Genomic DNA, 22,710 nt, shown 5'->3' with positions numbered 1-22,710 from the left:
CGAAAAGGCACTCAATAAGTCCCACCACAGATGAAAAGCTTCAGCTGCCTCGTGAGACCCGCGTTATACTGGCACAATTAGGGGGCGTCCATAAATTACGTGAAATGTTTAAGGGGGGGAGGGGGTCGAGTCAAATCTCATCTAATCTTACGTTGGAGAGAGGGGGGGTCTCGGCAAATATCACGCAATTTTTTTTCTGATTGAAACAAAAAAAATTATACTATTTTGGTCCATTATCCAGATTGAACATGCTTAAGATTTAATTTTAAGCGTAATCGTAGTATGATCATTATATATATAGATCATTCACTAATTCGTTCGAAAGAAAATAATTTCATTCATACTTCGACGTTATATGTACATTACTACTGTCAAACCACCATATTTGTTTTATAATATACCAAATAGCTCAATTTAATCTGAATTTACAGTACAGTGTAGCCCGTCGTTTGTTTTCGCGCCACTATCAGCCGAACGCGCGACTCAATGAACAAGAGCGTATGAGCTGAGTGGCAGCGACACACGGACAGGTTCCAACCTTCTTTGTTTATTATTGTAAATGTTTTACTCGACTCAGTTCATGCTCTTACTAGTTTAAAATGAGTTATCCAGATTTTTATAACGCATACGTCAAAAGATACGTCTATAAGGCGAAGAAGTACTGCCACGACGATGTGATAAAATTATGAAATACCTCGAAGCAAAAAGAAGAGTTAATACATCACATTAAACATGAGATTGAACGGCTTCTCAGGGAATCCACTGAGAGAAAAGTTCGGTCCACTTTAGCATTCCTTCAAAAGGTAGGTTAAATATATATGTTTTTAAGAAAATACTTTTTTTATATAAGTGAAATTCTTGATAAAATATGCTGAAATCATAACTACAAAATATTAGCGCGGTCATTTCCTTCACTGTTTTCACATAATTCAAAATCAGCTTCTTGTGATCAGCGATGATGTGGATGAAGCTATGTCGAGCACTACACCATCTAACGTACGTCCCACTCCAGCACAAGATACTATGAAGAAACAGATTGCTAAGCTGCATATGGAGCTTGACCTAAGTGCTGCAGCGCACGCCGGAGTGATCTGCATATGATTTTTCACGACCGTTTTCTGCCACCTCAATACCCTATCACTCAGGTTGATGGACGTTTGACAATTTCGGACTTTAAAGAAGAGCTAAGCAAGCGCGTATGTTCCGCAAAGTGCGACCCTCACGGATTGTCACAAGACGAGCTAATGAGTTACTGTGCGCAAGCGTCAACGGCTTAGAGTGGCTAGATCAGAACGAAGCAGATGATTTTACTGAAAATCATGTGGACATGTTGGTCCCAATAGTCTCTCTTGAAACCGCGCATGATGCTCCATGGACTGAATTAGAGTAGATATTTTTTTTTTAATCGCAGTAGTTACGATTTAAGTCTTCTATTGTTAACTTTTTATTACACTTATAACTCTCAGCAATATTGATTACTAGTCTTAAATAGTCGTAAATAAAAGCACGGAGCAAATTTTTTTTTTCTTTTTACAATAACAATCCAACGCGTTTACATAAGAAACCCACATTTTGAAAAATCTCACGTGAGATTGGGGGATGGGGAAGGGGGTTGAATAAAATCTCACGACATCTCAGCAGGGGGGGAGGGAGGGACCGAAAATATAAAAAAACACCTCACGTAATTTATGGACGCCCCCTTATGTACCGGATATTGTAATAGATTAAATTCCTGCTTATGCAGAACTGAAAAATACTAAGTCCGGTTCTTAACTCCCACTGAGACCTTAAAAATTCAAAAATAATTACTCAAACCAACAAGTGCATATCTACTATGATAAATTTTTTCATAAAAACCATTAGTGGCACGAAGGCGGAATATAACCGTAAATTCGCCCGCTCATAAGATAACACTGTTGAATGTATAATAATGAATAAATGAATTACGCAATACTTGAGAGAGAAAACGACCAGTGATAGAAAAAATTTACGAAATTCTTCTGATCCAATATTTATTGTCTAAAGTGATATTCTCCAACCTTTACCATTTTTTCTGCAAAACCTTAGTGCCGAGTGCCAATTATTGTTTTACCAGCACATTTCTATACCACATCCATTTTTGTGGACATTTTGATAAGCAAGTTTTTGCTCGGCACTCAACAATTTGTATGTACATAAGTTATATTCCGCAAAATCCTAGTTGATACCTATTTGACAGCAGTTTCCATAATTCTTCATTCTTACTCGTAGTGGTTGATATAAACTTTGATAGTACGCGCAGGTAGAATTGTAGCAGATGTTAGGCAACCATAAAATTTCTTCTAATCACCAGCTGAGTTGAAATTAAAAAAAAATTATCTAATTAGCTTCGTAAAATTAAAATTTTCAGGCAAGTAGGTTAGTAACTAAAAACAAAGTAGAAGAACAAGTAATTAAAGAGGTCTGAGATTAGATGGAACTACCGTTAAACACCAAAACTGATGGCGTTTGGCGCGTGTGCACTTCTTCTACAACAGCTTTAGTATCGTTATTTAATAGTCACACATCGTATTAGGATACGTTCTGTAAAAGCATACGAGTGAATAATTAGAGAGGTGTAACTAGTCAGCTCTTTAACACGTTAAAGTACCCGCCCAAAGATCAAATAGTATTGACTATTGTTGAAAATGGACTGGATGAATACGAAGGCCCAAAAGTGCTGGGAAGCACGGAATGTAACTGAAAAGCAAAAGCTTTAACTCCTTGGGTACATTTGACGTATGAGATACTTGCTTGTTCTAGGAGCGGATGACGTGTTTTGTTTTTATTAATTTATTTTTGTTTTGCAATTTTGATTACCTGAATCATCTTAATACTAAATATTTCCCTAATATTCTAGAAATAAATGAATTCTTATTATGCAAAATGTACTGCTTTTACATTTACTTCAACCCAATGGTAAATCCGTTCCACATGCAAATATTTTCTTAAATAAATCCACACTCAAAGGGCTAATTTCTGAAATATTAGCAAGGAAATACAAAACACGCCTTGATCTTGTCAGGCTTGACGTTATAGTGGTTTTACTATGTATTGGAACAGACAAGTCGAAGGAGGAAGCAGCTGAGTAAATAACACATACGTTTTTTTATGCTCTTACCAGGCCAATACTTCACCTCCTATGACCATAGGATTAGTGAAACTGAAAATACACGACTAAAATGGTGTATCGCCCAAGGATATTGCGAGACTTCTTAATAAGATTCGTAACCGAATGGTGCAAAAGATTAATTCTGGTCGCAGTGACTAGTTGACTTGCTGCCCCTTCACAGACCTAATCTAATTAGAAAGTTTAGGATTTGAGAAAAAAAAATAAAATAAAAACAAAACAAGGTTAGGTGTTCGGCCATTTTCTCATCCTACCAACAAATTACGCTTTATTAAGCGAGACAATAAATTATTCCTCACTTTAAAGTACCCTTTGACACTTTTCGTTTTCGCATCAATTCGTCAAACAAAACTTGATAATTAGGAAACGGGTAATTCCATTGAAAAACAAACAAACAACGTACACAATTTTAAAGGGAATATCAACAGGCCTTTAAATATATCGGCCCGAGAGTTGAATAAGAACGAAAATGCGTTTAGTGCCACGATAAAATGGCCTGTGAAGTTTAAGGTTGTAAGTTGAGAAAACAGCGACCGACTCGTAGTGGCATAAAAATTGTATGCCCCCATTTGCTAGAGAACATCAAGGCGCACATTCCGCTAAAAGTGTGCCGATATACCATCACATTTACCCACTGAAGATGACCGTTTTAGAAATATTTATAGTATCTTGACATCAGCGCCTCCTTGTGGTTTCAAGCAAATCGCAATCGAATAAACGGTATAGAAATGTAAGTGGGACAAACAGAAAAACAATTATTTATTATTTGTATACAAAAGTTTATAAAAGGCTTTAATGTGTATGTATGTATTAAAGAAAGTGTATTCAAAAATTACGGTATTTGCCTATTCCACGAAAATCGAAGTATCAGAATGTATTCAGCGATATTTAGGTCGAAATAGCGTGAAAGTGATTTCATCTTTTTTCTACTTTTTATTATTATTATTACGAGGAGCTTAAGCATTGCCAACTGAAAAATCTATTTCCCTGAGCCCAACTTCCTCAATAAATTTTAGTATTTGTCCCGTTTTATTGAGTTTTCCACTTAAGATTATCTCGATTTTTTCGCTTAATATTGTAATTTTTAACAACATCAACGTACATATAAAAATATATAAGTACTTTTTACCGATCAAAGTACTTTCTGTACGCACTTTACGAATATATCGAGAACAAGGTACTTGACTTGCGAATCGAGTACCTACTTGTATATAGCTATAATTATAATGGCACATGCTTAGGCTTCCCCTGATCTATAACCATTAGGAATGGTACCTTTATTTGGGTATTTGTCTGAATATTTCACCTCAAAAGGTCGGGTGAGATATCTTATCTCAGTGTAGTGCCTGCTTCTCGCAAATACTTGGAGTTTGTTTTTGTCTTTTTCACGTATTGTCCACGACTCTGAGCCGTAGCAAAGAACTGGTCGTACTTCAGATTTATACAACGTAATATTGCAAGGCCTGTTCAACAACTTTGATTTAAAAAGTTTGCTAAGTAAGTATAGTAGAACGCTCCATTTATATGCTGATTGTATTATTTAGGCGATCGTGCTGCTCATTGCATTGTCGCGGCTTAGTTTAAACAGCAAATGCGTAAAAGATTTCACCGCTTCACCGCATTTTTTCTGAACATAAACATTTACTGTAAGGTCTCGTTTAAGCAGTGGATACGTGCTACAGGAAAGCGCATTTAAAAAATTCACATTAAAAGAGACTTTACTTACCTTAAAAAAGTAGGGATACGTTCCGTAATTTTCTAAAATCGCATAAAACCAAAATAACGAGTTAAAATTTACTTAAAATCGCATAAAAAAGTTTGCAGCAATTAAAAGAAATAGGCTGCTTAATAAATTACCTATATAAAAGCTTAAAATAAACTTGTTTTCACACTTTATTTATTTTATTTTATTGAAAAGTTATATAGTTTTAAAATTTTTAATCATCACCGCTATCTTATAATGGTTTGCACCGTTTGCGAAGTGGTTGCAAATCACCTTTATCATCATAAGAGACTGTCTCGTTCTGTGTAGCTCTTTCTTTTCTGAGAACAACAATTAAAATTTGCTATATTCTACTAATTTTTTATGTAGCTCACGACATCCTGACATGTAGCTCTGCAGCTAATGTTGTAGTTTAAAGGCTCGTTCAGAATTGGCGTCATTAATAAGAAAATGATTTTCTAATTTGCTGCAACTGGAGGACCTTCGCGAATTAATTTTGCAGTGAGGGGGGTTCGTTTTTCTTTCTCAACATTATAGCCTTCTAGACCAACAAAGACATCTAAAGTTAGATCATTAATGTCATTGTCACAAACAATGCATCTAGATCATCATGGCTGAAGGTATTGAAACCATCTCCGATGCTTGAATCGTTGTATTGCTTGTAACACATCCTGGCCAAACCCTTTTCCAACAGGCATTTAAAGTTGTTGGTCTTATAGTTGTCCTATAGATCTAGCTGTCCTATAAACGTTATAAGTCAGTGGAAAAAATAGTGTGAGCTTTGGGCGATCTACGATTTTTGGAGGCAGTCTATAGGCGGATTTTTTTGATCGAATACAAACCACACAACTCCAAAATCGCATAAAAATAACCCTCATAAAAAGAGACCTTACAGTATTTTGTTTACCCCTCATTAATTCTAAATCCGTATTTACCGGTAAAAGATTAAACATGGTTGAGAAAAGTGTGTCGGCTTCTCTAACTCCGGTCTGCATTGAAAAGGCCTCAGATATTCTGTCTTGTACCAATACTCTCGATTCGATATTGCACAGAATCATCATATCCGCGCGCGTAAATTTTTTGGGTATTCCACATTGCTCAAATTTTACGGGTATATTATTGTAATTCTGTTAATGCTAGAGTAAAGTCTATGTCTTCTAAGTCTTCAGCATGTGTAGTTGATGAACGCATAGAAATTATCGATTGACTGCTCCAAGGATAATATTTGATCTGTCGTAAACCTACCAGGCCTGAAACCACAATGGTTGTCCGATAAAACTTTTTCAGCGTCACGATTAAACCTCTTGTTGACGATTTTTGCGAGAAATTTATATGTTTTATTGAGAAGAAAAATGAAGCGGTATTTGGTATTATAAGTGCCGTGTTCTAAACACTAGGTATCATTTCGTCTTTTCATATCAATGCCATCAGATGATGTAATTTTTCCATAAATACCACCGCTTCTACTTTTTGGAAGCTCGCACGTAATCTCGTCTTCTCCAAGAAATTTAAAGTTTTCCATTTGGTTAACCGTAGCTTCTATTATCCTGACGCGGTCGTTGTTATCTAAACTGTCTACATGAAAAAGGATTTCATTTGCAGGTGTGATTATATCTCCAGCGTTGAGCAATTCCTTAAAGCGCTCCACCCATCTTCCCATTACTTCTTGTGAGTTAGTAAGTTTTTCATCCTTCTTGTTGCTACATCTATTAGATTCAACTAGATTTAAAGCAAATAAATTCAGTATTACTTAGCAAATATTTGGTAGGTATGGCATTTTTTATAGAGAGAAAATGCGCAACGCCGCCAGGGGAAAAAATTATAAAAAATCAAAGTACTTTTATTTTATTTTACTAAAATTTTATGAGCTATTAAACTGCATACCAAAATTTTCTTTCTTTCTGATTAAAAAATTTAGAATAGTGATGAAAAATGTGTGAATTTTTTTTAATTTTTGCATTAAGTTTGAAAATTAATGGAACGATTAGATTTTTGTTATACAATGAGCTATACTTTTATAAACGAAACAATAAACATTAAAAATAAAGAAAAATAGTCAAAACTTGTTGAAAAGTTCTTCTTGGCGCTTTCACCGCTTATGCGATTTTTTCCGGGTTTAACAAAGCGCGCCAGTAGCTACTTTCTCGTTCTAACTGGCGCCATTTGGAAACACCAGAAGGCCTTCTCTGCCTTCCTGCTACCACCAGCTGGTACCGCATCGAATTCTTTCAGAGTCGGGACGTTTGTATCCATTCGGACGACATGACCCAGCCAACGTAGCCGATGGGTTATTATTCGATTCAGCATGTCTAAGTTGTCGTAACGCTCATACAGCTCACATCGCCTACGATACTCGCCATCTCCAATGTGTAAAAGTCCAAAAATCTTCCGATCTTCTATGTCGCAAGCATTCCAAGGGACGCCTCATCGGATATTGTCATCGTCCAAGCTTCTACGCCATACGATAGGACCGGCATGACGAGATCCTTATAAAGTGTTTTTCGTGGAGAGAGAACTTTACTAGTCAATTGTCTACTTCGTCTAGAGTAGAACTTGTTGGGATGATTATCCGTTAGATTTCAATACTGACATTGTTATCGGTGTTGATGCCGGTTCCTAGATAAACGAAGTTTCTTACAACTTCGAAATTATAGTTATCAACAATGACGTGGGTGCCGATACGCGAGTGCGAGGTCGAAATGTTAATATGTTATCATTTTCCGCGGACTGTCAAGTGTATAATTGCTGCATACATCCTTTGTTGAGTATTTGACTAAGTTTATTTCCCAATTTGTGCTACTAATAAAGGGGTTCCTAAATTTGTATGAATGCCCGCTATTTTTATGTACTAGAGACTTATGCCTCCCAAGAGGCAATCGTAATTTGAAAACCGTTTCCTACCATTTGATGCCTCATAATGATCGAGCGCATGGTGGTCATGCACAAAGCACGCGGCTACAGCAACAGTACATTAGCACATGCATACACACATGCTACATATTAAGTACTTAGCTTCACATATAGTGGTTCCTAGTATCGATATCATTCCCGTCATTTATCATATGTAGGTATATTTGCTCGAACAATTACAACTCACCTTATTAACATTGAACTATACCCATATCGATCAGCTGATTTGCCAACTCATAGTAAACTGACTAAGGCAAACAACTCATAGTAAATTGAAGCGTTTTATTTATGTTTGCGATTGTCAATAATAACATTTAATTATGAGTGCCACTTGCTATTTATGTTTGCGATTGTCAATAATAACATTTAATTATGAGTGCCACTTGCTAGAACTATAGAATTGGCTGGCTAACAAACACCAAGGAAAGAGTCAATTTTGTGGAAAGTTGTGAAATTTTCTTAAATTCTTATTAGCGATAAAATGTCTGTATTGAGCTGTTACTAAGTTCCAGAAAAAGTTCTATGCAATTTACATATGTATGTGTGTACTTATTTATCTACTTTGTGTATACATACATATGTATATAAATTTGTCACCAAAGAAATATATGAATGAGAGTTTACAACCGGCCTACCTTTTTTGCGATTGACACGTATCATAAACCAAAAAATGGCAAAGTCACAAATATGGCTTCGATTGTTTGCATGTATGCGTAAAGCAATATGGTGTGGGTTTCGGTGGCAGCAAAAGAGTTAATACCAAAACAAAAAAAAGGATTAAATGAAGTGAAAAGCACTGTTAAAAAATCAAAATCTGTATGTACAATATTAAAATAAGCATATATGTACAAATATTGATTTATATACCTCTTCTGTGGTTGTTAAAAGCTTATGTAGCATACAGTGACTCACAAAATTTTCAAATTTTCCTAGTAAAAAGTCCAAAAAAATATTATTTTATCACGGGTTCACATTCAAAACTAGCTTTTTAATGCATATAAACCCTTGAAAGAAATAATTCAACATCTCAAACAATGTATGAGTGTAAGCTGCTATAAACATGTACTGACTTGAATCCACATTACATAAGTATTCGGAATTTCAAATCGAAATAGGCTTTGAAAGGGCGTCGTTATCCACACAAAAGCGCGTCACTGTAGGTACAATTTAACATTCATTCTGTTAGTAAAATTCGATACGAATACGAGAAGTTGTTTAAAATACGGGTAGAAGGTCAAAACAATTTTCTTTGGATGAAAGAAAAATAATATTTAATTTACGAAATGCAGGAAAAATATTAAAATAGTTATCAAATTCCACAAAAAGATGTTTTTCAAGCATCCACAGAATTTTGTATAGGAATTCGTTAAACTTAGGATAGCGACCAGGTAGGCCTGAGAAAGTAAAGTGCCACGATAAGGCCGTTAATATTAGGAAAATCAAGCCAGGACCACGCATTTCTGTCAAACTGTTGAAGCTGTGTGAAGAACGCATAAAGCTGCTGGGCTTTAATTCAAATATTAAACGAGAAGTTGAGTGCTAGCGCCAATAAACTTGTGCTTTCGTACATTCACAATACGAAGCTTTGGATATTATATTACATTCCGAATGTTTTGAAAACATCAGCTCAGTCACCGGATCTAAGTCTGACCGAGGGCTTGTGGTCAGATTCGAAGCGTTAACAGACGGCCTTAAAGCAGCGATACTCACAAAGAATGGACAGAGATATGAGCTTTGAGAACGCGAAAATTGGTTTTCTCAATGCAGAATAGATTAAGAGAAGTGAAGAAAAATGAAAGGATACGCTACTAAATATTATTTAAAAATATCATGAATGTTTGTTTGGAATTTTTTTTCCGAATACTTTTGTAACATGAATTCACATAGTTTTTACGTTAATGTATTATTTTCTTACGCTTCTGCATGAAAAAAATGTTTTTATGTTTAAATTAAAGCGTAGACCACAATGAAATGACTGAATTAGTTTTTGAGCAATAGATAAAAAAGGGAAAGAAACTTCTGATATTTTATAACCGAGAAAAAATACTTTTTTGAGGCACTGTATGTATACATTCTTATTTCGTTCTTATGAAAATATTTTCCATGCAGTAAATAATCAAATACGCGGCATGGATTGCTTTGTCATTAAAGTCCAGTATTTTTTAATAATTTAATGCGTAGTTGTACTTTTCACAGCAGATAAACAAAGAAATAAGGGAGTACTAGCGCTAACTGTGCGAATTATTCGCAGTTACCAAAGTGAAAGTAATACAAATTTCAATATTTATCAACGAAAGTAACTTTAGTTGGTTTTTTCGCTGTTTGATGTGATAAAGTGGCCATCGTTCTCTTAATCCAAACTCAAATATCGCTGAATCTACGTGATCGCGTGAAAAAGTTACATACACGAGCAGCTGTAAATAAATATAATAACGCAGTAAATGCTTATAATCCTGCCACTGAAGTATCTGACCTTGTGCTTTATCTATAGAAGCGAGGCCTACTTGTACAGGAAATTGTTTTCTTATCATTTTAAAGGTCATGGGTGGATTAGATGGATATCAGATATTTTATTGATGTGAATAAATTTAGCTGTAGTGACGTATTCAGTTCCAGATTAGTGTTTAAATTTATTATTGAAAATCTGATGCGCTTAAAGTTATAAACAAAGTCAAACAACAAAAGTTAAGAAATCAATATTTCTCGTAGATAGCACTTTCTGCACTGAAGTGCAGTGGAAATTTATTGGATTTTTTTTAAAATAAAGTTAAGAAATCTTGGAAAACTTTTTTCAGTGATTATCCTAATTTTGATATTTAAACCAGTTAAATTTTTTAGGTAGATGACAAACTGTTTCAAAAATACGTTTGGATTATTTTTTTACTTCTTTATGAGTAAATTCTTATTACTCTAGCCAGTAAAAAATTAATTAAATTATATATACATATATGTATATAAAATATAAAATAAGTAAATTCTTAAAAGTAGACTTAGAGTAAAAAAAATCGAAGTCTAAGCAAGAAGAATAAGCATTAAATTGAGTTAGCGTCCTCCTAGAATGCTCATTCCATAAACAGTTTTAGCAATACCTATAAAACACAATTCATTACATCAGAAAATGTGTGAAGGAACATTCAAATTAATTTTATTAAGCAGATACGGATAAACTATTGAACCCGCACAAATATCAAAGACAAAACACATCGTCAACGGAATGCGCCTAGACTCTAAGGACATGATTAATAATAAGCAAAAATATCCATCGCATATATTGCATTTATTAATAAGCAAAAATATCGATAGGACGGAATGGGATCAACGAATCCCAACGAGCGCAAAGCAAAGCGCACAAAAGCCCTCAGAACAGACTCTAATCTATTAATATGAACTGCATGAAGCGTTCTTCAATCGAACACCACGTATTCTAAACTCGACCGAACTAAGGACGGGTACAACAGTTTGATAGTATAAATACATTTTACACAAATACATACCTTTGGTCTGGTACTCCTAATAAAAACACTTATTAATATTATATATATATATATTTAACATAAATGTTTAGGTAGGTGGCATCCCTATTTGAAATTCTTATTTCTTGATAAAAGTGGATTTGAATGTCTTTCCATAGCTAAACGCACTCCAATATTTTATTTTAATTATATATTTAACTCACAGGTGGCAACACTATTCCAAATGTGGTATTTTTTGGTTTTTGCCTAAAGCGTTGAAGATGGCCTTCAAAATGGTGTTACAAGATACATTTTTCATCTCTTCCTTGAATGGTTACTCCCGCTTAGTGGAGTTTGGCCCAAAGCGAGCATTCACAAAAACAGCATGTTTTTGAAAAAATGTTCCTTTTGTTTTCAAAATTGTATTGTAATAGTAATAAGAAGTAATGATGGCTAATTTGGCCACAAATAGATATGAAAAGTTCAGGAGAATTGAAAACATCTCGAAGGTCGTGGTCTGCCTTAGCGGTCATTGACTGCTAAGTAGGCACTCTTCTAGGCTATGAGTATTTTCTTATGAATGCTGCAGAAGTTGTAAAGAACTGGAAAATGAAAAAAACAGTAGAACACTTCCTCTGTTATGTCCAGTCTTAGCTAGGAGTAGAGCAGAGTTGTTATGAAAAACTCTTTTGAAAATCTTACAGAACTATCCGGTGTTGGGATAAAACCCATCCTACGCTTCACAAGACCGTCTAAATATTCCATGATTAATACACTCTGAGGCTACCGTGTTATACTGTGGTACCACATCGGACCTACATGGTCGACGTAAGTTGGCTTTTCTAAAGCTAACCTCACCTAAGAAGCTATGATAAATTTAGTTATCTAGTTTTATAGCAATAAAACAGTGCTCCACTCGGTGGAATCCACTTTCAATTTGTTGTAGTTTGAAAATTAATTTTATGATTTTTTTACACATTTTAGCTTATGGCGAGTCTATATACCTATAAGCAAGTTTTTGCGAGTCTTTTGTAAGTTTGCGCAATTTATGTCGAAAAACACCTTAAAAGAGGAATTAGCTTAAAAATTCAATGAGCCCTTTGTAAATCGCAGCGCATGTAGTTATTATCGTACATGCAAATTTTTGGAAATTATTTTATAAAAAGTAGATGTAGATAGTTTAATAATATGATTATTTTTTTAATATGAAAATGATTGAATAAGTTTAAAGCATAAAACTAGAGAATTTCCAAACTAGGTAGACCGTTTTTTTTACTACCTCCTTTAAGTTTATTTGAAGGAAATTATTTTATTACATATTTGTTAAATTTTACAGTTCATTTATATTTGTAATTATTTTCATGTACGATTTGCACAAGCAGCGTTCCAAGAGAAATATAAGTTTTTAAAATTTCACTAGTCTTGCTAAAATCGCGCAATTTGCAACGTAATTTTCAGGGCAATATTGAATTCATCCGGGACTCCCGCGCAACGTACTTTGCGCACTTCCAGCCACATATGTGGATATGTATGTAATCACAAGTGGCACGGCCGTTGATGGAGGGTGAGTTTTGTTTACCTCTCTTATCACAGCGAAAGCGCGTGCACTTTTTGTCCAAGAAATTTGAAAGCGAGGTGCGACTCAATATCACACCTTACTCTCCTTCCTGTCCACACCAACGAACGCTGTGGCATATGCCAGCCGGTGATGACACGGTTGCTTTTGCAAATACGTATGTATGTGCAAATATGTATGTAGGACCAGCTGTGTCATTATATTTGTATGTGCACGGATTATTTTTGCGATAACGGCATTTATAGATATGTACTTAGCTCATATGCATCAATATTTGATTTTACCTTTGAGTATAAATTTTGGCTACGTCGCCAATCGTTATCGCGTTTATTCACCACTCAGTAATTGATAATGTTTCGTTTTTTTCATTTAAATTCACCACAGCGCACATAATTATTTTTTATCATATTTTTGTTATCATTTTTTCTGAAGTTTTTAGTATTGATTCCCTGTATGTTATTTCATTTCAGTTTTAACTGTACTAGTGCAAGGAACGCTCGGTCAATCGTTTTTACTCAGTTTGGGACAAAATCAACGCAACTTCTTTGCGGAGGGCAATTCACGGGAAGCTTTCTTGAATACACCTTTAAGTGCTCATCTGAATTACACGGATACAGTTTCGAATACACATTTGGAAACACATGACGAGTTTGATGACAACAACACAACGATAATTGTTATTAAAAGCAGTGAGTATTGGTGCCGATCTGATTGATGCAATCTTTAATAAGTGGAAAAAAGTGTGCAAAGTGCTTATGAAGGGGTGTTTATTTTATCGAAATGTGCAATTTAAAAAAAAAAAAAAACAAGTACGCCTGCTACTCAAAAAACAAAAGAAAAAAAGGTTTTTACTAATAAAAAGAAGTAGTGTTTCGCGCAAAATATATATTTTTTAATCAATATATTCGTCTGCTTCGATACACAATTTTGCGCATTTTTCGAAGTTATCAATGCACGCAAATTTTATGAATATTGTTAAGAATTCTTGTGATCGCCGTCTTGTATGGCTTAAATCGAGTCGTGATTTTCTTGCATCCGCAAATTGGTTTTCGGTAATATGATAGATAAAAGTGAAAGGTGTTAAATCAGCTCCATACGGCGAAAGATACAACGAAATACAAGTATTAAGTTTAGCTTTCAACTTTAGACTGTGAACTTTGTATATTATCGTCTTGTTAGTATGGCACAAATTTTTAACTGAACTTACGAAGTATCTAATTTTAATTCAAAGATTTTCATAGACGATTCATTCGATCGCATTCGCTTGTGCCTTGCGAAAACTTACGTACTGAATAAACAATACCGGCTTACAACTTTAGATATTTTTTGTGCCTCTTATTTTGTGTATAACTACATTTATATATATGTAAGTATATAAGTTTGAGAACAAGGATATACAATTTTGCCTTTATGCAGGCTTTATGCAGGGATATACACACATCCATTGATATTTCGCAAGTTGGGTATTTTCATTTGATTATTCAAAACTTTCTTATTTATCCATCGAGTTTCTTCCTTAGTTGCTTGATATATTACAAAAAAAAAAAAAAACAATAGGTTAGGTTAGGTTAGCCAGGTTGCTTGTCTAAGAAAAGACACTCGGTGTCTCTAAGGCCCATTGTGATACCTGCATTTGATTTCCATCCCCCAACTAAGTTGCTTAAACCCACTAGAACTTTTTAAAAAGGTAACTAGTCCCTCTAGTGAGACATTTTGTAAATATCCCAGGTATTCAAAGAAGTAATCGTCTAGTTATTTGCCACGGCTTCTTTGAAGTGTTGGACATTCACAGAGGAGGTGTTGTATCTACTCAATTTCTTCTTCATCTCCACAACTCCAGCAGAAGTCATTGTGAGGTACACCGCTTCTACTGGCTAGCGAGCCAATAGTGCAGTGACCCGTTATACCACTTGTGAGGTAGTTGATCTGTTGAATCCAAGCAGACATTTTATCTTTTTAAGATTCAATTTGGCCAGAGCACTTTTATTTGCTTCCACGATTACGCTCAAGTCAATCGCAGTGTACAGTTCGTTTAAAGGAAAGCTTATGTCCTCTACCCCTTGCTGAAGGTTAAGCTCAGAGCCTTTCCTTGCACACTCATTCGCTCTTTTATTTCCCTCTATTCCAGAGTGGCCGGGAAACCAAAAAAATGTGATGTTGTGTTGTTGGATAAGCGAGAGGGACCTCCTGCCGTATTTAACGCATCTTGAATTGACGCGCGCATTATAAGCCTTTTGACTTGACGAAGTTCATGTGTGCGAAAGTCCCAATGCCTAAGTCTTTGAGTATTCTCCCAACTATTTACCCTGCATTTAGCTTCTGTCCAGTTGATACCACAGTATGGTTCTGGACCGTGAAAACCTGCTGCCGAACCCGCCCTAGAGACTTCATCAGCAATTTCATTACCTACGACCCATTTGCGACTTCATATTGACATACTAACAAAGATGACATAACAACTAAAATTCTTTACAACCAAATATTGTACATACCTAACAGATATTGTATATACTTAGTTCACAGCATGACAATGCGTATTTCGCATTCAAAAATATTCCAATGTATGGTGCCATTAATTATTTTTATTAGCACACGTAAAAAGTTCGTATTTTTTGTGCTTTAGAGGGGATGGTTCAATTGACATCTAAATGTGCCAACTCAAATAGCAAATACTCTATGTTATACATACAAATATATGCGCCCATTTCGATAAGTTGATTGCATTGCAGTTATTATAGAATTCTATAAATAAACGCATGATCGATTTACTTTTCATTTTTATTTATAAGAAAGTGGTGATTACACCGATTCGTCAAAAAATGGAAATAATTAAGAAGACACATCGGAAACAGAAGTGTTGCGATAAGGTTAATATTGGCATGGTTTAAGCAGTTTTCTAAGGTGATTCGTTATTCGGCAGGGAGGGGCCAACTGGCCAGCCCACTAGAGCCATACTGAAGTTTTTAAAACCATCTAGTCAGGGAGTTGGGGCTTATGAGTCGTAAAAAACTAAGACCTAGTCAAAAAATAATCAAATTAGTTTAGATTGCCATAGAAGCGTTATTTCTAACAAATAGTACGTTTTCGAAATTCATTATTTTCTCGGTAGATGGTTGTAGTGACCGATATCTCTTAAAGTATCGATCAAACAATTTAAAGTTGATGCTCGTTTCCAAGGTGACATTTCACACTAAAAAAAATTCTTTTGCTGTTTTTTATTTGTTATATTCGAAAATGATTTGAATTGTTCTGCCATTAAAAATCATCGCATAAAAAATCTTCAATCGTTCAGAGGGGGCATACAACAGTAAGACCGACCATCTGTAGGGCAACCCCAATATCTTTACAGGGCATAAGAGAATAAACTCGTTTGACTATCTAGCAAAATATAATAAACTAGCATCACCCAGTGGGCTTCGCACCACCATACATAAAATGTTTGTTTTATATCGCAAGAAATTTTTCATATTAAGTTTTCTTTATAGAACTCGTAAAATGTTTAAACAGTTGAATTAGTTGATTTTTTTCATTCAACATACTTTCTAAAGATGTCACAATAGCCTTTTCTGTACTTTTTTTAAATTTTATTGTGGTGGTCACCTATATACAGGTAAGGTACCGGTTCAAACACATCCTAGGGTTATCCAGGTCCACGTTTTGGTCTATATCTCGAGACCCTAGTTACGGAGGGGCATTAAAAATACTCTATACTATAGAATCATCAGCAGCTTCCATTTTCTACCCATATTGTACAAACACATCCTAGGGTTACCCGGGTCCACGTTTTGGATTATATCTCGAGACCCTAGTCACGGAACGGTATGAAAAATACTCTATACTATAGAAATCATCAACAGCTCCCATTTGCTACCCATATTGTACGAACACATCCTTAAGTTATCGGGGTCCACATTTTGGGCGATATCTCGAGACCCTAGTTACGGAGCGGCATCAAAAATACTCTATACTATAGAATCATCAGCAGCTTCCATTGGCTACCCATATTGTACAAACACATCCTAGGGTTACCCGGTTCCACGTTTTGGATTATATCTCGAGACCCTAGTCACGGAACGGTATGAAAAATACTCTATACTATAGAAATCATCAACAGCTCCCATTTGCTACCGATATTGTACGAACACATCCTTAAGTCATCGGGGTCCACATTTTGGGCGATATCTCGAGACCCTAGTTACGGAGCGGCATCAAAAATACTCTATACTATAGAATCATCAACAGCTTCCATTTGCTACCCATATTGTACAAACACATCCTAGGGTTACCCGGATTCACGTTTTGGCCTATTTCTCGAGACCCTGGTATCCGATTCTTAAAATTTTAAAACACAAACCATCTACTGAATAGTCCAAACAAAGCCTAAAAATTTGGTTTGGATAGGTGAGCCCGTTCGCGAGTTTTAAGCGAATATAGGGACAGATTTTAACATTTATATATATAGATAGATATGTGCATCTAGGCAAGCTATGTAGACTAGCCGGGAGAACACAAATATGATTCCTATCGGGAGGAGCTCGGTCAAACACCCAAAAAAGAGTAGTAAGCGCCAATTATAAATAAAGGGTGATTTTTTAAGAGCAATAGGAAAGTTTTTCAAAAAAATGCACGTAAAATTCAGAAAAATGCATGAAATTTTTATTTAAACCGATAGTACATCCCATATAATTTAATGTTTGAAGATTATTTCATGCAAATGTTGACCGCGACTGCGCTTCAAATGGTCCATCCGCTTCGCTTAGTCCAATTTTGGCATACTCTTTTCAATGTTTTGGCCGGTATCTCACATATAAATGCTTAAATGTTGTCTTCCAATGCGTTAATTGAAGCAGGCTTGTCTGAATAGATATAGATATGAGCCCCACAAAAAATAATCTAAAGGCGTTATATCGCACAATCTGGGTGGCCAATTGACAGGTCCCGAACGTGAAATAAAATGTTCACCGAACTCGCCTCTCAACAAGTCCATTCTTACGCGTGCTGTGTGGCATAATCACATGTCAAGCAAGTCAAGCTCTTGCATTTTGGGCAAGAAAAAGTTGGTTATCATTTCACGGTAGCGGTCACCATTCACAGTTACGTTACGATTCGCAGCATCTTTGAAGAAGTACGGTCCAATGATACCTCCAGCCCATAAACCGCACCAAACTGTGACCTTTTCTGGATACATTAGTAGCTCTTGCAATTCTTCTGGCTGATCTTCACTCCAAAATCGCTGAACACAATTTTTCGATAAAAGAGTGGATCTTAAACTTTCTTAACAGAACACGCATCTTTATAATAAAATTCAATAATTTGCAAGCGTTGTTCGTTTGTAAGACGATTCTTGGTTAAATTATAGCTCAAACTGAAGATGTTTGATAGTGAAACAAAACAAGAAACGTGCGTCAGCTGTTTAAACCAACGGTTTAAAAAGATAATAGCTAAAAAATTACCTTTTATATAGCCCATAAAGTCAGTCTGCGTACACCTTAAAAATGTTTTTTTTTTAAATTGATTAGAACAACAATAAAAATTTACAGTTTTATTTATATATTCTTTCATTACATTCTTAAGTTACAAAACCAAAAGAAAATAGCAAGTTTCCTCACTTCCTTGTTTACAACGATAAGCAATTGCAGCAACATGTAAATATAGCAAGCAAAAAGTCTGCGTACAGTTTTAAAACATATTGAGAAATTTTTATAAATAATATAAAAAAACAAAAATAATTATTTGTTGAACAGCCACCATGTTTTAGGACTTCATTCAATCTATTTGGAATTGAGTTTACTAACTTCTCTGTTTCCTCAGTTGTAATGTTCGACCGTTCTGCCCACATAACACTTTGCAAAACCTCCTTTATTATTATTATGATACATGCTGCCAAACTCGTTTTACTAAAAGATCCCACAGCTGCTCAATAGGATTGAGATCGGGGGACTGTGGGTGTGTTTAGAGCTGTTTTGGATCGCTGTACAAGATCCAAAGCTTATCAATCTCGTCTGTGGGCTTTGGATCGTTATCTTGTGGAACCAAAACGTTTTTGGTAAGACAAGATTTTTCGCGCTATGTTTCCAATTCCTTTTTAAAATGTTCAAATACCTCCATTTATAAATTTTTGATTCAATAAATTCTAACTGACCCACACTTGCCGCCATGCATCCCCACATCATAACTATCGTCGCCAGTTTTGACTGTACCAAAAATATTTTATTTCTCAAGAGCAGTTCCTGATTTGCGTCAAACAATTTGAGGACCACTTATCCCAAAAATACAAAATTTACTTTCGTCTGAAAAAATAACTTGTTTCCAAAACTCGGGAGGCTTATTTGTATAGTTATTAGTAAATTCAATGAGTTTTATTCTGTTCAAAAGTGAAATAAACGGGTTTCTTCGAGCGACTTTACCATGATATCCAGGTGTTTGTAAACATTTTCTAGTATTCTTCTTGCCAATACATTTAATTTTAGCTAAACAAGACACACTCCGAGTATGAACTAAATCGGACCGTATTTATTTCGGTATATCTCGATGTACTCACAATAGCTCAAATTTCAATGTAATCGTATGAGCGGTAAAGGGGCCTATAAATTACAAACAAACCAACAAACTTTCCTATTTGTATATATGTATTTACCCTAAGGATGCTTTGTACTATTTGAAGTTATAAATTATTTTAATTACTTTTTGGTAAATTTTTTTTTTCTCTTTGGCAGTCAGTACTTTTCCCCCTCTTATGCCAGTCAGTACTGGAAGTAAAATTGTTCCCATTAATTGACGTTTCGTCGTTTATCAGTTAATGACACGCGACTGACTCAGGTGTAATTGAGAGAGATTAAAGTTATAAAGAACTCGCAATTGTAGCTAATATTCAGCTTGCATTGACGGCATATGTGTATACATACACACATTTGTATATAAGTTTTATTGAATATCACTTTTGCAAGTCAGCAGAATCATTTGTGGTGAAATTCTTTGTAAACTGAATATGAGATTATAACATCAAAACAAAGGTAAAAAAAGCATATACAAAGCGCAACTTGAATGAGTGAGTGGGTATTCGCTTTTATCCATGACTCATTCTACTGCTGTATAACTAAATGACGTTTTATACGCCCAAGCAGTTTTGGGCGACTTTAAAAATGCGCGCAAAGCATTTTGTTGGCTTTTTTTTGAAGAACTGTTGCCAATTAGGAAAATCATTTGTAGTCAAGTTCTCTTTCACCTGCAGTCACCGTATCAGGTGCAGCCAGCGGAGATGCTGTATTTTAATTCGCATTATTGATCTGTGCCATCGTTTCATTTCGCAGCTCAGCGGCGATGAAACTTGCGATAATCGCAGTTGCCGTAGAGACTCATAAAGCATCCACAGAATACTTTCCACGAACTCTCTAATAACCTAGACAGACGGTGGCGTTAATCGGGATTAACGACTTAATTTGGAATTATTTCTGGAATTACTTAAGAGACTTAGATTTAATTTTCATGTTTTAAGCAAACTTCGGGAGTTTTCGATGGCAACATTGCCGAAAAATTGCGGTTAATATCTATTGTTAATGAAATATAATGCAACTTTTGCATTATTTCTTAGTACCGGGGCAGCTAATACTCGTATTTGTTGCCTGCGGTTGATCTTTTGCTAACAAAAATATCCAATAAGCAAATCAGCTGTTCACTAATCCACGTAACAACCGTCTGTCAGACTACAATTCTAATTAGAATTAACTGCGCCGGTTATCCCGATTAACGCCGCGGTCTGCCTAGGGGTTAGCTGATGTGGATTGTATGACTTGTTCAGAGCTTACTGAGTTATATATGTAATCTAGTTTGTGAAATGAATTTACAAATTACATTATTACTATTCATATCTGCTTTTCTTATTAAATTGGTGGTCTTGCAGTTCTGAAACATCGCAGTTTTACATTCCTCCCACTTTTGGCAGTAGTCCAGAATATGAATTGTTGAGTAGTCGCTTGAGTGAGGATTGGGCAATATTAAAAATACAGACTGGACATTGACTGGCACACACTGTAGAATCACCATTCCTATAGGTTGGGCACACAAAGCACACTTAAATCCCAGCCGTCAGCTTTTGTATTTACTTGTATAATTTTATCTTTTTGCTCATTAACGCCATTCACCATTTCCTTTTTTTACTTCTTTCTTCAGCATTGCGCGAACAATCCCACGAATTATCACAGACTGCCATGGATATCATAACGATCGTTTGGTATGTGGCCACATTTCTGGCATTGGCCGCCTTCTTTCTACTAATGGCTTGCTCAGAAAGACGCTGTACGCAGAATCGGCGCAATGTTTTGGACAATGAAACACCAATCGCGCCGCCCACACCATCGCCATCGTACAGCGAATTTGCGCCACCCAGCTATGAGACAGTGATCAAAATGCAACACGATGCCAAAACGAGCGTATTTGTGATACCTTTTGCGCCATTGGATGTGCCAGGAAGCAAAGACGTTAGCAACAACAGCAATGGCAGTAGTTTGCATACGCCGCAGACGCCAACAACACCAGCAATAAATTTCTACACGGTGAATGAGTTGGAAAAATTCGGATGTTAGTTTAACAGCTAGGCAACAAGCAGATATCTAAAGCAGTTGCCATTAGATGATGAATGACATGGAAAATGCTCGAGTTAAGTGGGCGATCATTATGTAGGCCTTTTGAGTTTGAGCGCAAGGCTAAATCCTGATAAAATATCTGAAACATGTCAAAATGATCAATGCCGCGTCGCGGGTTAAGCCATGCATTATTTTTTATTTAATTTAGTCAACGCGCTAGGGCGACTGCTTTAGCCCTAGATAAAAGCTAATTACCTGTAAACATGTGTACACAAGTAGTATATATGTACATGCATATGCATGTTTGCATATGTATGTGGGTATTTCCAAAGCGAAACGAAGAAAATTGTCTCAAATGAACTGTGATATAATGGTAGCTGAAGTTGTATACGCTTAAATTTCTTTGCATGTTTAAGTAGGCTTTGATGCTTCATTGCAAGTCAATAAAGTTAACAGAAAAAAATAATATTACATATAAAATGCATATTTTTATGCATACGAACGTAGTTAATACTTTTGTAACTCACCTTGACAATCGCCAATGATTGCCATGCAAAACGTAGTTAAATAGTTCTAAAAACATAAATCATTAACCCTTTAACCCTTTTACTGTGTATACTGCATATATTCTAATATATAATAATATGAATTGTATGTATGTATGTATATATATGCTTGTATGGAAATATAAATTATATGTAGTTATTGTTAGTTCCATAAATATTGTAGATGTATAAGCTGAAGACTGAATTAATTGCGAGAATATGCAAATCCGATATTTTCCAGTGTAATTAGTCGTAGCTTTAAGTTTTTCTACTATTCATGAAAATTTTGTTTCAAAAAAAGTTAGAACAAATAACAAACGTTTTATTAAATTGTAAAAAAAAAAATATTACAATTAAGCGCACAAAGGGCGAAACAAGTATTATGGAATAGTTTAAGAAAAAGTGGATAAATTGAATTAAATCAACTGAAAGAAATAATAATAAGAAAAAATTGTAATATAAAAAACTGCACTTGTTTTAATTTATAAGTACCTAAGTACATGGGCATCCTGAGTTTGAACGGTGTTTAGTGACTAATTGGCGTAGGGTAAGAAATGAATGGTTCTTAACTCATTAATGTCCATTAGCTATTTAAGTTACACGCCGAGGAGTCGCTTTTCTTTGAACTTTGAGGGGGTGATGGAAGAAAAATTTGAAAAAAAGCTTGAGAATTATAAGAACTAAATTGAAACAATTTTCAAAGAAATTTAATAATTTTAAGATTTATTCAATGCTAAAAATTTTTGTATAAAGTTTTTTTAAAGTGAAATATAT

At 35.2% G+C, this 22,710-nt stretch overlaps 1 protein-coding gene across 1 annotated transcript in view; it reads left to right on the top strand.

Moving 5' to 3' along the window:
• LOC129244962 (uncharacterized) overlaps positions 1–22,383 on the top strand; it is a 43,372-nt gene extending 20,989 nt beyond the window's left edge. The window contains exons 3-4 of the mRNA XM_054882892.1: positions 13,280–13,498; positions 20,979–22,383. Of these exons, the coding sequence (XP_054738867.1) occupies positions 13,280–13,498; positions 20,979–21,391 (632 nt within the window). The 3' untranslated portion in view covers positions 21,392–22,383. The remainder of the gene's footprint in view (positions 1–13,279; positions 13,499–20,978) is intronic.
• The last annotated feature ends 327 nt before the right edge of the window (positions 22,384–22,710 follow it).

Source organism: Anastrepha obliqua, chromosome 4, assembly GCF_027943255.1.
Source record: "Anastrepha obliqua isolate idAnaObli1 chromosome 4, idAnaObli1_1.0, whole genome shotgun sequence".
Classification (NCBI taxonomy): Eukaryota; Metazoa; Arthropoda; class Insecta; order Diptera; family Tephritidae; genus Anastrepha; species Anastrepha obliqua.
This window is presented reverse-complemented; position numbering and strand designations above follow the sequence as displayed.